Source organism: Drosophila novamexicana, unplaced genomic scaffold, assembly GCF_003285875.2.
Source record: "Drosophila novamexicana strain 15010-1031.04,08,12 unplaced genomic scaffold, DnovRS2.1 tig00001876-arrow-arrow-pilon, whole genome shotgun sequence".
NCBI classification, from domain to species: Eukaryota; Metazoa; Arthropoda; class Insecta; order Diptera; family Drosophilidae; genus Drosophila; species Drosophila novamexicana.
The window spans coordinates 104,901-124,274 of NW_020824903.1; the positions used below are offsets into that span (position 1 = coordinate 104,901).

General features: G+C 38.4%; 2 protein-coding genes across 3 annotated transcripts in view; both read left to right on the plus strand.

Moving 5' to 3' along the window:
• The window catches only part of LOC115768628 (neurotrimin), a 45,634-nt gene that overhangs the window by 15,402 nt on the left and 10,858 nt on the right, over nucleotides 1–19,374 (plus strand). The window lies entirely within an intron of this gene.
• Nucleotides 2,382–3,508, plus strand: LOC115768629 (elongation of very long chain fatty acids protein F). The gene is made up of 2 exons (XM_030713293.1): nucleotides 2,382–2,877; nucleotides 2,943–3,508. The coding sequence occupies exons 1-2, from the start codon at nucleotides 2,479–2,481 to the stop codon at nucleotides 3,408–3,410; spliced, it is 867 nt and encodes a 288-aa protein (XP_030569153.1). The 5' UTR covers nucleotides 2,382–2,478; the 3' UTR covers nucleotides 3,411–3,508.

The following is a 19,374-nucleotide window of genomic DNA, read 5'->3' on the forward strand; positions in this document are numbered from 1 at the left end:
TGTTTGTATGCAGTCGCCTCGCTACCGACATCGCTGCTACCTCTGCCAACACCGACGCCGCCGCCGACGCCTTCTTGCCATCTGTTCGCGCGCTCATCTGTCCAACTGTTGGATCCGCCCCGCTGTGGTTGTAGTATTATATTTGCGAATCCCTATGGGTATGTTGGCAGCAATAAATTTTCATCAGTCCTCCTCTGTGCAACGAACGGCAAAGCTATTTTTCCTACTTCACGCCGGCCGCGCCTCATCTCCATTAACTACAACACCGCCCAGCACTCTGGCTGACTAGGCTGCCTTGCTGGGTCTGCTGCTGGGTAGCAAATCTCGGGCTCAGCTGGCAAGTTTTGTTGGCTGTGTTGTGGTTTTTTCGAATACGTTTTGATTGTTTGTCATATTTTTACGAAATCGTTTCTATTACTGCCTTTTTGTTTCTTTGGTTTGCTCTTATGGCTGTCACCCTAAAAGGGGACATAGCTTTATAGAGCAACCAACATAAGGCGAATTTACGTGTATCATTCGCTTGGCTTTAACGGAATAAGGCCATTGATTTGAAATTCCGTGTAACTATGTATACTTTTACGATATCTCTCTCTGGCGCAATCAAAAAGGAAAGAAAAATTATAATAAAATATCCGCGAGGAAATAGAAATAAATATCTTATTACCAGGGGATTTACTTTGACAGCGCTAGAATGATTGATATACAGAGCTGAGACTGGACTCTCATTTACGCAAACTAATATTAACACCGCCTGTTGATGGGTGATAACTTAATCGACAAGAAAAATAAGGTATGCTGAAAAGAAATATATTTTCAAGAAAGATCTACTATCTATTTTACCAATCAAAGCAAATATTCAAATACATTGTATATAGAGAGCTGATTAGAAAATCAGATGCGATTGCGAAAAACACAGTCAAAATCTTAGTAATTTAAAAGCAATTAACTAATTTCAGTTAACTTATTACACTTGGCAGTTGCATTGCTAAGTGCGACAGGGAATATGGCGAGCGCAAAAAAACACCAACATCAAAATAACATGATGAAGGCAATACATTTATAAGAAAGCTCTACTCGAGTAACTCAAATCCGGAAATACCGTGTAGGCAGGCAACATTTTAGGTCAACAATCAGAGTTGAACACACAAAAGCTTAAAAAATTAAATTATAGAAACCAGATAATTAACTTTATCTTTTCAATGCCTCCAAAGAGGCTGCCACACAAATAGGCACTAGTACTAAAAGAATTGGTTTATTTACATGGAATGTTTGCAGCACGTCACGAAAGCTTCCTGTTGAATTTCCCTTCATTTCCTGCCGAAAGAGATTATTATTTTCATTCAGTGAACCATGATTACCGGCAGACACACACAGAAAATGGCTCGGTAAGACACGTTCGCATTGCCAGTATATTTGCTTTCGGCCCGTTGTTTACTTCTATATATATGTATGTGTCATTAACGCATCATTTGTAGAACAGAGCTCAAGGTTGTAGACTTGGTGCTTGGCGAATCCCACCCAACACCTGACCATATCCTTGAAGCAGTTCACGGCCTTCTCACGCCATATGCCTTGTGTAACTGAATCGACATCGCCATGGCCATCATCGTAGTCGTCTCGTATATTTGCATACTTCCGGCGAACGGCAAAATGATTACCATTATTATTTTTGTTGTTTGCTGTGGCCATAAACGTCGGCATTATGGTTATTACACTACCAGCGGCCCTTTACATTGCCGACGAGCTGTACCCGAGTCCAAGCGCAATCGAGCATGCTAGATGGAAATGGCCGCCAACAGTCATGCGGTTATAGCTTATTTGTGTAAATGAGCTGCAGCCCGTTTATTGTCATATTCCGCAGCTGCGAAGAAAATGCAAATGATGGTTTTTAGCCAACAAGAAGGTACTGACTCAAATTCTGCACAGCAACAAGGTCATGCAAGACGCTTGCGCAGACAAGGTCGTGGCTGACCCTTTGAGAGTGTCCAGAATGGCCGTCTAACACAAGATTCGGTAAATAGCCTTTCAATTTGTGCAAAAGCAGTTAAAATCATTATCACGCGTTCAGGTAACGCATTACCAGAAAGTCAAATAAAATCTCAACCATTGCTTGTTTCAGCAAAACAATGTATATAAATATCTTCCAGAACGTGAAACGTCATAGTTTGTCGTCATAGTTGTCATTGTTGGTCGCCGTGGCCAATGCCACTCGCATACATTCCACGGCAGGTAATGCTGCCGACGCTTTGCATAGGTCAATTGGGCGAGCGTAATGCTTCTCATTTAGCGGTCATTACCATATCAAGCGTTGGACAGAGGTATATGGTGGTCGCACACTTCAACACGTGGCCATGTTAGTGTTTATTGCTCAGATGAATACGGACTTTCGAAGTGTGCAAACGCTGACGCCTATTTTGAAAATTCGAACAGGAACGAACGAAAGGAAAGCCAGAATCCTGTGACAGTGTGGGAGTTGAAATGGCGCCTAATGTTGTAGCTTATCTATTTTATATGCTGCGAGATCTGTACGAACTGCACAAAGATCCACGCGTAGCACATTTACCGCTCACTGGCAATTTGTGGAGTGTGGCTTTCGTTATCGTCGTTTATTTGGCATTTGTACTATATTTTGGGCCCAAATGGATGGAAAAGCGGCGACCCTTTGAACTGAAACTTGTGATGCAGCTATACAACGTTATTCAGGTTGTGGCAAATTCAATCATATTTGTCTACGGGATTACCTACACCTTATTCCAACCTGAGTTCAGCTTTATCTGCCAGCCTGTCGAACATCTCAATAGAACGCCGCAAATGATGCACTTGCTGTATGCCTCTTACGGCTACTATATTCTCAAATATCTAGATCTCCTAGATACTGTAAGTGACACAAGGCCATTTAAAGCAGAACGTCTCTGAATTATCTAACTCACAATTTATTTCAGGTCTTCATAGTATTGCGCAAGAAGAACTCCCAGGTGAGCTTTCTACATGTATATCACCACGCTGGCATGGTCTTCGGTGTTTCGATCTTTATGACCTTCTTAGCGGGCTCTCATTGCACTATGCTTGGCTTGATCAACCTCCTGGTGCACTCTGTAATGTACGCCTACTACTTTGCCACCTCACTGGGGGCATTGAAACAGATGCTATGGTGGAAGCGGTATATCACGCAGCTGCAGCTGGTTCAGTTCGGCTACTTATCACTGCACTTTTTACTTGTGATCGTTCGCAATCCTTGTCAATTTCCTGTCTTCATCGCGTTTATCGGCTTTATTCAGAACGTCTTCATGTTTGCACTATTCTTCGACTTTTATTACAAAACCTACGTACGCAAAGCTCGCAAGCAACGGCTACAAAAAACGTCAACGGACGGAGTAACTGGGGCAAATATAAAAGCGAAACTAAGTTGAGTTACACAACAAGAAGTAGAAGCTTATGATTTAAGTTCTTTGTGTATGTAAATTGTGAAATATGAATAAACATTTCGACTGACCTTGCCAAACACTAAGCTGACATTGTTCTTGTATTACTCATCAGCTCTCGATTCTCTAGGTATATTATACTTAGATATTGAGTCGATATACACAACAATTCGGACCACATTTCACCATAGTAAACATGGATGCATACTTGTACAGTTCATGAATAAGTTGTTTTTCTGCTGTGTTTGATTGTTCTGCTTTAGGTTTGTTCGTGCCTTTATTAAATACATTAAAACTTTTCTAATAATAAAGTTCAAGCAGAAACGAAGCGTAAATATTGAGAACGGAAGCTCAAAAGATATGTTCTGATGTTGTGCAAAAACCAGCGACAAAGTGTCTAGCATATTTAACAGCATCTATAGGGTACAGGATCATAAAATCGTTTTTATACCCTGAACCCAATAAAAATGGGTATAAGGGTATATTGTATTTGTGCAAAATCCAAATGTATGTAACAGGCAAAAGGAAGCATCTCCGACCCCATAAAGTATATATATTCTTGATCAGCACCAATAGCCGAGTCGATCTAGCCATGTCCGTCTGTCTGTCCGTCCGTCCGTCCGCCGTATGTATGAACGCAAGAATCTCAGAACCTATAAGAGCTAGAGACTTGAAATTATAGATGTAGATGCTCCTAGTTCCCGCGCAGATCGAGTTTGTTTCCGATAATCGATAGCTTACTCCGTTTCCAAGCAATCGATAAAAATCGATATCGATATCCTGTTTTTCGGGCAATTTCGTAAATAATAAGAACAAGAGTCACCAAATTTGACATATAGCTTCTAAAATAGAATATATATATGCAGTTGATGTTGGAAGAAGAGGGTTCAGGGTATCCCCTAGTCGGGAGCTCCCGACTAGAACCTCTTACTTGTTACAAAATGTGTTTGTTGCAATTCAAATTAAATGATGTTATAATCGATTTATTTGACATTATAAATTTTATATTTAATAGTTTTAGTTTCGTTGCTTCATTAGTAAACCTTTTTTCGGGCGATTTCATCGCTGAACCCTCGTTTTCACAATTTTCGCGGCTGTAACTTAGTTTAATAAAGATAATATCGGACGTTACTACTGAATATGTTTTTATCTTTACAACTCAACGGTAAGGTTTTACTATTTTCTCTTATGAGTGTGCGATTCACTTTTTCCATTTGTTATTGATAATTTTAAACTTTCTTTAAAGGTGTGTACTCATCGGTCGATTTACAAGCCAGCTAAACTCACTCCTATGCAACTTTGTTAATTTGTACGTACATGAAATCGTAATTAAGTGCAATTTGAAATCTTACAAATAAATCAAAGTAATTAACTTCCCGCCGCGGTTTGTAGCGTCATGCAACAGGTCACGGGGTCAGTCGGTAGGGTCGAATACAGCTAAAGAAACTGACACGCACACGTTAAAACTTATCTCTATACAATAATTGGCACAGGCATGAAACGGCCAGGTGCGACCAAGTCAAAGCTACTTTTGTGTTGGTTGAATAATCCAACCCAATTAGTATTGAGGTTGGGCTGAACACACATAAAACCAAACAAGTATACAAATCAAACGACTGAACATTAATAATGTACCATCGACTAATGCACTGCTAGTGCCAGACGAGTTGACACCCTCGCAGATACCCTGACTGTTGTGAATGCTCAGCGACTTTTTGTTTGACTTTGACAAAGTTTCAACCTGCCAAGCGACGAAGCAACTTGCGCCACTTATTGGTTGCGCACTTGGCTAGAGTCGAGTAGTCCATACTTCATTGAACTTTTAAAAAGTCACCCACCACTGCCCGGCTGCCTGGTCGCACTTGCCTTCAGTTTTTCTATACTGCAGGACAAAGTTTTTTAGAGCGCCACACGACACACACCGCCTTCATAAATCAATACAGTTTAATTTTTGTGCGTCGTTTCATTCCATTTGGCAACTCGTTTCAAGTGCTTCTATAGTGTAACTAACCTCGCAAGGAGATTTCAATTGCCTTCAGAAGGACTCTACCATCAGACTGAGTAAAAATACTATGAATTAAGCTTAGAGGATTAAGTGTGGCTCCAAGCTCTCAGCAATAGTTTCGCAATAACTGAATCATAAGACTTATAACTCTTAAAGATATTGTGAGCGTTATATTCCGTCTAAAATATAGTTGTTAGAATGACAAAAAATGATTAGTAGCAGCATTTGGATTCGTTTTATTTGCTGACATCTTGTGTTTATTTTTATTAAAGCGAAACTTTAACTACGTCAATAACATTAGCACATTCTTTTCCTAAAAGAAACATAAGCGTACATCGTATATTGTACTTAAACTTTAATAGTAACGAGAAAGAAAGGCTATCTACAGCACGCCGAATATCTAATACCCTTGCAGACCCAACCTTTTCATAATGCATATAGTGCTTTGCCCGTATCTAAGAAGCACAGGGAAAATAGGTAATGCCGAGTTTGGTCAAGATATCTTGATAAACAAAAAAGGTTTTTAATCAAAAACCTAGTATTCGACCGATCGTTCCTATGGCAGCTATATGATATAGTGGTCCGATCCAGCTAGTTTTGACATATGAAACAGAAAGAGGGACTTCTGCAAAGTTTCATAAAGATAGCTTTAAAACTGAGGGACTAATTCGCATAGAAACAGATAGACGGACAGACGGACATGGCTATATCGACTCGGCTGTTGATACTGATCAAGAATATATATACTTTATGGGGTCGGAGATGTCTCTTTCTATGCGTTACAAATTCACGACAAAATTATAATACCCTCTGCAAGGGTATAAAAAGTAAGATACCTGTGTATGCTATTGGCATTCGTTATTCTGACTAACAAAATGCCAGATCGTATGATAAATCTTACAAACTTCATAAAATAACCAAGAATTAAATTCGAAAAATAAAATGTAAATGCTCAGAACCACAAATATTTTTCTGCAAAGTGCAAGTGTAATAAATTTTGTAAACGGCAGATGCTGCAGCTGCAACCAGAAACTAAAGCAAGCAACAACCGGAGCATGGTTTCGGCGACACTCTTTCATACAGAGCACCCATTGCTTAAATTCACTGGGTCTAGGCCACCAACTACGCGAAAATGTCAATGTGCTTCACATAGTGCTTGGTCAAAGCAACGCAAAAATTTTTGCCGCACGTTCACACACAAAATGCAGTAAACATAAACTAAAAGCTGACTGCCTGCCACACCAGCAAGTAGCAGACCACACCCGCAACAACCAAGCTGCAGCCGCGCCTCCAACAGAAAACAGTTGGTGCTAATAACTTAGTTTTTTGTAAGCCACGCGACTGTGGGCAAGTTCAAAACTTTCAAACCAGAGCCTGGCGCACTCTTCGTTTCAGACCAAGAGTTATGAGAGTTTTTTCGTTTATTTGTCTTCTGAAACTTTAGTAAATTTCGATTCAAACAAAATATAAATTAAAAACTAAATCAAAAGGTAAGCACTATGCAGTTGAGAGCTGCAGACTGTGGCATACTCTGTTCCATTTTATTATGTGACTCTAGATTTTTGGATTTTGTTAATTTGCGGGGGAGATGCATGAAGTACAAGATCGAATTTTCTATAAGCGGCCCCACAGTGTCAGACAGCTTTGTTTTTTTAGAGTCTTTATTATAAAGCCATACTTGACAACCAACTACTCAACTCGAGTAACCACTAATGGTAACCAAGTGTTACTTCCAGGTCATACAGTGGAAAGGTTTGAGAACGATTTGACCCGCCGGCTTCCGGTCTTTTAATTTATTTTTTTACGTAATTTATTTTTTAATAATTCACACGCCCGCGCGAAAATTTGGACTGAAAATTAAAAACACGGGACAGAACAGAGAAATTGCGAGGGACAGAGGGGAAAGTAAAGGGATTGCTCGGACAGCCCTACTAATTGCTTTGTTTTACTCGTGGCTCTAATTAAAAAATGTACTTTACGACTTTGCCACGCCGCTGCTGTCAAGCAGGAGATGCTGTTGTAATGACAGACACCCGGACGACCGGAAGACCGGTACGTACGGACCAACAAAATCGGTCTTGTGAATAACACAGCATGCTGCTCGGTATTACACGATGGCTACTGAACGCTGAAGGCGGCAACTTAAATATGACAGACCTTAGTAATAACAGCGAAAATGACCACAAACATTGCTTACTCGTTCTACGAATTCGCCCTTCCTGAGCCTTCTGTTGAACCTTCTGTTGACGTGAGACCTTTGAGCACTAGTATTATCTGTCTTTTCTAACCTCATGTCCTTATTATAAGCTACAATCTGGCGACTTTGACCGAAAACCATTGACTGGGTGTCCTGTCAAAACGTGTAGCCCAATGCTCCGAATTACAAAAAGGTTGTATCCGCATCTTGTTCATCATTTAGATGACGATAATTAGTGCCTAGAGAGCCTAGAGATAGAGTCGAGAATTAGATGCCTAACCTAGGTACACATTTTGTTGCCAAACGCACAATATATGAAATTCTCTAAAGGTATTTAAGTAAGAAACGGGAAAAACGCAAATTGTGTGAGATTTGATTTTTGTAGTGGGTGATAATGTATATGAACAACTAGCGACAACTGGACAATTTTGTATAATTCGTGTGCACAAGATGGCTAAAGGCGACCCCCGAATATTGGGATTTGTGCAGGCTGTAGTTTCGAGCATTTCACATCGATTAGTTTGTTTCTCAATTTGGGCCCAGAAGGTGGAGAGGTCAACGTCTGTCTGATTTGAAAGTTTAGTTAGATATGTGCCAGTTGGAGCGTGGCCACAGGTACATTTTGTGTTTGTATATGCTGTGCACCTCTGTGTGGTCTGTGTCCAGATTGGAAAAGTTTCATGCTGCAGCTACATTCAGTATTTATATTAATTTTTTTTTACAAAAGTTGAGTTAGTCCGAGGTCTTTTAGAGTTTTCTTTACAGAAGCAATTTAAAACTGCTATTGTAGACATTTTTTACAAAAAATTCAAAGAATTGGGATTAATTCGGGAAAAATCAATATAATAATTATTATAAATAGACTCATATAATAGATTTACTAAAAGAATATTATAGCTACAATATAATATAATTTTTTAAAACAACATTAAAAACACATTTATTTGACAGCATTATGGTACTGGTTCCGTCCGTATGTAAGAACGGAAGGATCTCAGAACCTATAAGAGCTACTGACATTGAAATTTGGAATTTAGGTCCGCCTGCTGCCCGCCCAGTACGAGTTGGGTACCGATAATCGATAGCTTGACCCGTTTCGATAAAAATCAATCTCATAAATCATAAGATCTACAGTCACCAAATTTGATATGTAGCTTTCTGAACAGTATATATATTATTCTAACGTGTAAACCCCGGCCTTGCCCGGAAAATTGAATTTGTGAGCATTATTGCTGGTAGGGATTTGGACTTTCACACACATGCATTTAAAGAATCCCTAGACATTTTGAGAGAGCATTGAGAGCACCAAGGTTAAAAAGCAGTTTCATGTAATGTGAGCGAACCAAAAAACAGCGATGTCGTTTTATCTGACAAGTCATGTAAACTTCCTACTCCGACCCGGACCGAACTGGACAAAAACGAAGTCGACTAAGGACCAGAAATCTAAACAAGTAGAAGGTTCTAGTCGGGAGCTCCCGACTAGGGGATACCCTGAACCCTCTTCTTCCAACATCAAATGTATATATATATTCTATTTTAGAAGCTATATGTCAAGTTTGGTGACTCTAGCTCTTATTATTTACCAAAATTGCCAAAAATATCGATATCGATTTTTATCGATTGCTTGGAAACGGAGTAAGTTATCGATTATCGGAAACAAACTCGATCTGCGCGGGAACTAGGAGCATCTACATCTAGGAGCATCTACATCTAACATTTCAAGTTTCTAGCTCTTATAGGTTCTGAGATCCTTGCGTTCATACATACGGACGGACGGACGGACGGACGCACGGACGGACGGACGGACAGACGGACATGGCTAAATCGACTCGGCTATTAATGCTGATCAAGAATATATACACTTTATGGGGTCGCAGAAGCTTCCTTCTGTCTGTTACATACATTTGGATTTTGCACAAATACAATATACCCTTGTACCCATTTTTAATGGGTTCAGGGTATAAAAATGAATGGCTATAAGTTTTCTTCGAGCTTCCCATCTATATGTTGTTTGGTTAATGATTCTATCAACAGCTGTCTGTATGCATGTGCGGATATTTTAATTCACTTTTTCCTCGGACAACAAATTGTCTTTATGGCTGTCGAGTAGAGATGGTGGCGAGTAGAGGTACGGGCTCGAGTTCGATTGGGAAAAACTTATTTTTTCTTAAAATAAATTATTATTTTTTAATTTCTGCTAAAACGAACTCACTCTTAGTGCGAGCTTTATTTTGTGTTGGTAGAAGAGGGTTTAAGGTATCCCCTAGCCGGGAACTCCCAAATAGAGCCTCTTATTTGTTTAGATTATTTAACTGAAATTTATTTACTTATTGATGTTACAATGCATTCAGTTCAAGTTTTAATTTCAGATGATAGTTCTTAAGTAGACCTCGAAATGTACAGTTAAGAGACAATATATCAATGTTTACCTTGTTAAAAATTCAGAGCTGAAGTGTAGCAACAACGTCCAAGCCTCAAGCAGTCGCTTGGGTTTTGGAGACTGTGAAATCACCAGAAAAACGCATTCGCCAACGTCTTAAGATAACTACCTACCCATAATGAATTGAGATGCTACGCACCACACTGATTCACCACCTTTAGCTTCATAGCGTGTTTGGGCCATGAACACCAGCACGAACCACAATTCGTAACAAAAGCATTACACAAGTTACGAAAGTTACAAGTAAACAAAGGTCCGGGCTGATTATTTTTCTATCCGGTTCTGCCCGGTTAAGAATTCTTTTTTAATGTTTGACAGAAATTATGAAATCGCCAGATGTGGGGAATATTAAGATAACACGCGAATTTGTCGTGGTGCATTGTCACACTCCGATAATTTTGTTATACTCGGGTTGTTATATGGAGCAAAATGTTATTCTTGACACTCAGCCAAAATACTAACAGCAAACTTGAAGGTGACAGCTTAAAAAAATCATCTGAAAAGCGATATAGCGCGACAGTACGCCTATATAATAACGTTCACTCAAATCGGTCAAAACCAGGCCGGTGGGCACTTTTAATTGTAAACAGCTGCAAAAATTATGCTACACAAACTTTAAAACGCAGACAAAATCAGCGGGGACTACGAACGTGCCTCTTAATATGCACAGCGCAAATTTGAATAATTTAATGCCGTCTTTTGGCTCTGAATGCGGCAAAATTATTGCGGCTTAAGTTTCAATTAAGCAATTTTTTTACATCAGGTGCGTTTTATATACGCCAGACTTTCAGACGGGTAAACAAACCTATAGAGAACGCAGAGGGGGACAGCAATGACAACTAAGCGCACCAACGTTAAACTCTAATGCTTCCAGACGTCAGCTGTAGATAGAAGACATAATAATCGAAAGGGAAGAAATCTTTTATAGGCAGCAAGGCTGACAAAATTTTTCCAGAAATATTTAAAATAAGAAGTACCAGAATTTAAATTAGATGTTAAGTTTTAATCTCAACTACACCGTAAATAAAACCGTCTTAAAGAGGCTTCAAATGGTACTACGGTGAGTATACAGAGTACCACTCTTCGGTACCTTTATCAAACGCAAACATTGGGTACATCAGTACACAACCCGAATGATGCAAAGGCTACGTAGCTAGAGGACATAAGCTTGAATAGGCAGAAGCATATGGGCAAAAGACTACTTAATGAATAGCCCTGGGTTAATATTTGCTTGGCATTCTTTTGAGCCAATTCTCTCCATTCTCTTTTGCTGTTTATTGTTGGGTGCAAAAAAAAAATATTGAAGTTTCTTGTTAGACAAAAAATACACAAGCACAGCTGAGTAAGGCTGTCAGCCAGTGGCCGAGATTGACAAACAAAATAAACTTTTTTTAAAAACTTTGGAGAGTGGGCGCCAGTAAAACATATGCAAGCAATTTAGAGACACACTAGCTGCTAATAAAACCGCCTCAGGATTTACTTCAAAGTACAGCTTTGGAATAGGTTGAGGGAGAGAATATAGTCAGGAATGTGATGATACATATTTAGCATTAAGGTGATACAATCGATACTACTAACTGGGGTCATGTAATATATAACGAATTAAATAAAAAAGTGCTAAACTTTAATAATAGTGACAGTTTGCGCTGGCTGCATAGTATTTTATGTATATGATGGTATTTGTTTCTCTGAGTTAGATTCAGTTCTTGTAATTTCGTATGTAGGCTTCGTCAGTCTAAAGATTTAGCCTACATGAATAAAAATTTAACTACACGCGAAACATATTTTGACAAACCTGAAGCAATTTTTATACCCTAAACTAGAACCTCTTACTTGTTATTACTGAATATGTAGTAAATACCGCTAATGGGACCTACTTAAGCTTCTTATACAAATATTATGGACCGTACAATTTGGTGCTTGCCATTTAGGTTTTTTTTATTAAAATAATAATTTGTATAATAATTGTATGCGACATGGGCCTCAGAAGTACGCCACACTCTATCTGCTGGAAAGGAATTTCCTTCGAAACCACAACCGCACTAAAATGTGTAGTTCAAGCTGAACCCTCTATACGGTTTTATTTATCGACGCGTGTCAGTTATTAGCCGAAGGATTGTTCATACACAATGCACGCCACAACGCTCACTCGTTACCATACAAATTTCTACATCGAACGCTTTACAAAATGAGATTAAACCCTTTGATGTCCTCAACAAAAGGTACCATTTGAGCTTTGATAAATGGCGAGCACACATTAAACTGCCTACAGTTGGAAGGAGTCCAGGAAAAAATGCTGGCAATTGCGAAAAAAAATGGGCCTACGGCGTCCGTTAATGAGCAGGGGAAAAAAGAACACATTATACTTTTTATGTTTTTTTTCGTTTACAAATTAAGCGTGCATGCTTAGGGCGAATATTTTATAGAACTGGGAACCGACAGCAGCGACAGGCACAGTCAAACACATTGATGATGAATAGTGGAAATATTATGAACGTTTGTGTGGACTAAACAGGCTCACAAGAAAAAAAAGAGCATCCAATATTCTAAGATCTAATTTTCATTTAAAACAATAATTATAATAATACCGTTGAGCCGTATCAGTCAACACATGCGAAGTACGCATTGGTTTTTAAGTATTTATTTTAATTTTTATATATATATATATACTTATATATATATATATATACTTATATATATATATATATTTTTTTAAATTGAATTACATGCCTATTGAAATTGCAAAAAATAAACAAAGTAACATTAATATATTAACCGAATTTACAAAAGTTAGGCTAAAGAAAAGAAAATACAATAAGTTTATACATAATATAACTTTAAACTTATTATAAAATTATATATTATTTTATGCAATTTTAATAGGCATTTACTTCAATTAAAAAAAAAAAGTATATGTATATATTTATGTATATGTGTATATTTTGCATAACCAAGCAAAACAATTAAAACCAGAAATAAGACATGCTGAAGATTAAATACTCTTTTAGGCAAAAAATAGAGAAGTGATTTTAACAAAATTTCGAATCACCCCGATTGTTCCTATACACCAAACCAATAGTAAAACTTGAAATTTACCATATGAAGTATGCTATGCTTAGAACTGAGACTAGTTTGCATAGAAACTTACAGGCGGACAGACGGTTAAACGGGAGGATACGTGGACATGATATTATCGGCTCGGATGTGATACCGAACATGAATATATATGTATGGTTTTTAGGTTCGAAGACGATGCATTATCAATGCATTACACATTTAGTGACAAAGTTTTAATACAATCTATAAGGGCATAAAAATACACGCCCGCATTTTTTATTATTTCCGTAAAAGTATTTTGTCTACCTTTCCTTGTATAAATGAATAAAAAATATAAAAGGTATTAAGGTATAAAAAATATATAAAGGTATTTTGTTTACCTTTCGTTGTGTAAGTGTATTCAAAATACTATACTTAAAAATATAAAATAGCTCCACCACACTCACCTACAAAAATGAGAAACACAGACTCACTAATTAAAAATGCAATTAATTGCACAGATTGCATTGATTTTTCTGGCTCTGTTGATGACAGCCTTATACATGTATTTATACACCGTGGGTAGAAACCAAAGCTGGGAAATGGTTTCATTTTGGCCAGTGAGTTTGTTCTACGTAAGTAAAAAAGCGTCAGCTTGTATCTATGTTGGCGCAAGCACTTGTTAGTGTTTTGAATTTTAGTTAATATGTTGAATTACATACACAGGATACCAAAAATGATTAGAGTGGAGGTTTCTCCATTATGGAGGTCATACGCGTCATTGAACGTCAATTGCTCCTACATGTAAGCAAATCCAAAAACCAGAATAAAATGGCGAGCAGAATTTGATTTGGTCTTGCTTAGAAGGACAGTCTTTAGTTGCTTTCGAATGGCGCGCCTGCTTCCTTCCTCTCTACTTGCAAAACTTGTTTCCGGTTCCTGTGCAGACAGAATTTGGTTGGCCTAGACTTGGCAGTCGTCATTCAGCGTTACACTCTTCTTAGACTCTTCTTATACACATGCATAAATATATGAACAAGTAAGAGGTTCTAGTCGGGAGCTCCCGACTAGGGGATACCCTAAACCCTCTTCTTCCAACATCAAATGCATATATATATTCTATTTTAGATGCTATATGTCAAGTTTGGTGACTCTAGCTCTTATAATTTACCAAACTTGCCCAAAAAACAGGATATCGATATCGATTTTTATCGATTGCTTGGAAACGGAGTAAGTTATCGATTATTGGAAACAAACTCGATCTGCGCAGGCACTGGGAGCACCTACATCTAAAATTTCAACTCTCTAGCTCTTATAGGTTCTGAGATCCTTGCGTTCATAAATACAGACAGACGGACAGACGGACGGACGGACAGACAGACAGACGGACATGGCTAGATCAACTAGGCTATTGGTGCTGATCAAGAATATATATACTTTATGGGGTCGGAGATGCTTCCTTCTGCCAGTTACATACGTTTGGATTTTGCACAAATACAATATACCCTTATACCCATTTTTAATGGGTGCAGGGTATAAAAATTGGCAAGTATGTTGAACTGCATGACATGCATTTCTATCTAAGGTCTATTTGCTCCGACTTCGGTTATGTGGCGGATGTTTAAAGAAACTCAGCACACCGCTCACTAGCCATATCTCAATTAAGTTAAAAACCACAAAATTTCCAATAATTTATTTTTTATTAGAATTATCGATAATTGCGCACAATTTAAAAACATATAATTATCCATCAACTGCTTCAACTAATTTATTGAAAACGAGTAAGCGTAAACAAACATAATTCAAACAAACAGACCACAAATTACCCGGATTAATTTCTTTTAAAATTCATCAAAGTCACACGAAAAGCAAGCTACGCAAAATAAGTATTTAGTTGAACCTAATGTTGTCATTAGTTAGAACTGCAACCTACCACCTATGAAATTGCATGTCATCTATTGAAGGCATTTCGATAGTAAGTGCATTAAAATGACATTTTGAACGTTTTCCTGATAAATCTACTAGAAAAAGTATATTAATTAGCTCTGATTCATGGAATAAACTTTCTGATGCTAAAAGAAACAAATAAAAGCGAATCAAATTTATACGCGCCATGGTCAGCTTCAGGAAACAAAGCCGAATGGATAAGACGGAGAAACGAAAATTCACAGAGCCAATGCAAAATTGACCAAAGTAACTTACCACCAGAAACTGGACATGCGGCACGGAAACGTCTTGTATAAAGTGTGGAACAAATGTTTCACGACAGCCAAGACGAGAAATTGAAAAAGTTCAAAGACGATGGCAGCAGAGCCAGGGAAAAAGCGGTAAATTGAATGCCGACTGTCGTATAACGCCAGCAGGATGTTGGCCATTATACTTTATGCAAATGCTGTGGCAGCTTTAACAACCCGGCGCATGCGCCCTGGCAGTAGATTCTTTTCTCGCGGTCAGCCTCACCATGCTGCCAATTACTTCGTTCGTCGCTCTGCCCCTGAGCAGCAGAATCAGTAAAAGCAACAACAACGCAACCACATACACCATGCATTTTAATTTAATTAATTTAAATTCCTAATGCGATATCTTGCGTCGTCCACATTGCCTCTCACTCCTAGTTAAGTATGTAGCCACGACTGTCTAATGCTGCTCTTCTGCAACGAGACCAGGCAAGCGTATGTATATTTAAAACGATTTTTACGCTGGCGCTGCATTTGTTTAATGTTGCGTAAACAATTTTAGGCGCGGAAAATTAATAGACACAGAGGGCAACAGCATAAGCGGAAGCCTGACTGTCAAAGTCGGTAAGAAATTTTCCAACCAATTAAAGTTTAAAAACCGCTTTCAAGTAAATATAGACCACATAATTTAAAAGGAATACTAATACTTTGCAGATCAACCGATCCAATCTAAAAAGGACTCTTGACTTTCCTAACAATCTCTCCACATTACAATGTGTTTAGGGGAATAAAAAAAATTAAGCTCTCTAATTAGATTTATGATTAATTAATACTGTTGATTACACATAATCGTCAGTGATTGGGAAAAAAATTATGGTTATGATAAAAATATGCGGTATGAAAGTTGTGATTTAAAGAGTATAAAGGTTAATGGTTAATGGTGTACTGATTTAACATGCAGAAATCTGTTTCCGTTTTGCGCATCACCAATTGGGCTTTTTCCACATAAAAAAGCAGAAGCAAGTCAAAGGAGCATCAGCTCAAGAAGCAAATGTCAGAGCCAGGACCCACCTTTAGCTGCAATCAGCCACAGCACTGAACGATGCACAACCGGATGTGCAGGAGCTTACCAAAGTGCATTACGCTTCAAGAGTGCAAGAGTTAACGAAAAAAAAGCGTGAAAAGCATTTTACTTGCGGATTTACCTTGAATTTAAAATTTTAATGCGCTGGGCGGATAGATAAATAATGTTATGCAAATGATATGTGCATAAAAGTCAACAGATTCACCGCCAACCTAGTGACAGCATCTGTTAGGCACTGACGAATATACTGCACCAGGAGCAACCCAAATGACTCCCAGCTTTCAAATGTGAAAGCAGTTAGAAAGATGAATAGATTGGCTATCAACATACGAAAACGCTTGACAGGTTCTCGGTCTGTGCGAGAGTCGGGCCTTCGAAAGCGGAAGCAGAGCAAGCTGGAAACATTTGCATATTTTGGGTGTCAAATGGTTCTACTCCACACTATACACACGCGCATATGTAAATACTCGGCGTGTGTATATGTATGTCATTTTCACTGTTTGAATGACATTGCACTGAAGTTTCCGAAATTGCTGCGAAATTGTGTGCCAAGCTTCGCAGTCGGTGCATGAAAGTCGACTTCGGCACCTGACATTGCGATGCTTTTCCCGATCTAGAGTTCACAGCGCGCAACTGAAAGCGGATTTTGATAAATGTTCCAATGCAGAAGTCAAGTAAGGCGGCACCATCTTATGGAACCTGACAGTACCGGGTACCTTTGTTATGTCTATAGGCGGGCTAGTTACTCTAGTAAATTTCAGCCCAAAAAAAAACTCGAAGAAAGGAAAGAGCAGAAATCTTACTGTCGGATACCTTATTGAAGGTGTCTACGCGTTAATAATTTGCATTCATTAAAAATGCATTTGAAAAACAAGGGAAAAAAAATCAATATGTTTAGGCCGGTGCTGTGGCAATTTAGCCCGCGGCCCTCGGCTCCATGTGCCTGAAAACGTGAGCTAACAAGCAAACAACTTGCCTTGGAGGAAATGAACATTTTTGTTTCTCTCCCATTTAATGCAAAGGGTATTGAAATTTTACTGCGAAATGTGTAACGCGTTGAAAAAGCCATCTTTAATCTGTCTGAATGTTTGTTTTTGTGGAAAATAGTCTCTCAGCTTAAAAGCTGTCGGGAACTTGCCACGATCTGAAGAAGGCAGTCCGTATGACATATATAGATCCTATAGGAATAATCAGTCAATACTATAATGTCATTTGAATTGATTACCAAACGCAGCAATTACGGGCCTAAAATGATTTTATATAGCCTTGTTAACTGAATCAAGGGTATTTAATCTTCGGTACTCCGAATAGTACTTTTCCTTATTATTGTTCACTTTCCTCCAGCTCGACTCATTTCCGTGCATAATGTAAAAGGTAGTGAATTGCAGATGGAAAAGCGCTGAAAGCCAGGCACCAAAGAAAAGCAAACAGTAAACATCCAAGATGCTGATCGCAAACACCCCACGCTATATAACCACACATACACACACACATGTATGTTCGACATATGCGGCCGAAGTTTTAATGAAACAAAATGCGGTTCTAACGGGTGTTTTGATGTACACGTGTATAAGTGGGTAAGTCTACACCTAGCTTTGCCCAGAGCATCGCCAATGTTCAGTTGGAAAGGTGTTATGGCGTGTAAACTCTACCACAAAACCATACAAAGTTTGTTGGCGTCAACTGTTAGCCACCCACCGGAAATGAGAAAAGATACCAATACAACGGAAAGGTGCACTATGCATATTTCTCACATGCACGTGGTGATGCGTGCGAGTAAAATAATGAAGCAAATTCAGTGTTTTAGCTGTTTCTTTTGAGCGCCATATCCTTCGGAAATAAAACGAATAAATTTAGGAAATAACTTCGAATTGCAAACAACACATATCTTGAATCATCAACACAGACGCAGAAAACAAGCGTGCATAGATGATGTTTGATGGTTACTGTTGTGTTTAGCAATAGTTTTATTATTTTAAAAACTTTAAGCTTCATTCACAATGAAGCCTACAGGTAGCGACAACATTGGGCTGCAACCACTTGTTCAGTAATCGCGACATTCGCATTGAAATGTAAGCTATGCAGATTTCCTAAGTGTCAGATTGTGCTGCTGTGGCAAGGTGCGTGCATAACAAAGCCCTGTATCAAAGAACCCCTCTGCATTTTATGAACAAAAGCTGTTGCTAATGCCACGTGAACACATTAGCACTCACCACACAGCCAGTCAAAGCTAACCTTACCTTGTCAAGAGTAACACCAGAGCGGTGGCAGTATTTGTGCTTGTAACCATTGCCTACTGCCTGATGACACTTTAAAATGTGTGTGTTTTAGATAAATTATTCAAGCAACAACTGCGCTTTTTATACCCTGAACCCATTAAAAATGGGTATAAGGGTATATTATATTTGTGCAAAATCCAAATGTATGTAACAGGCAGAAGGAAGACTTGAAATTTTAGATGTAGATGCTCCTAGCTCCCGCGCAGATCGAGTTTGTTTCCGGTAATCGATAACTTACTCCGTTTCCAAGCAATCGATACAAATCGATATCGACATCCTGTTTTTTTTTTAGCAAATTGGGTAAATAATAAGAGCTAGAGCCACCAAACATGATATGTTGCTTCTAGAATATTATAGATATTTCAAGTATCTTTCATTTCATACCTATCGCCACCTCCCCGCTACCACCCCAGAGCTATAAATCAAGTTAATAACCCAACTTTTATTGCCATCCAATTTAAACCACAATTTAAATGCAATTGATTTTTTCAGAATACACAAATATTCTATGGTACAACAAGATATACTGTAGAAAATTTCATAAAGATCGGTTAAGAAAAACCAAAGTTATATGCGACTGCGCAATTGAATGGGGCAGCAGCTTTAAGAATTTCTGTATACATGTACACACGCACATTCATGCGCGTCTGCTTCGCATTCTAATAGCATGGTCATTGCATCTTTTTTTTGTAATGTTATTTTAGTTCCTTTTTTTATCGTAAGTACTTAATTGT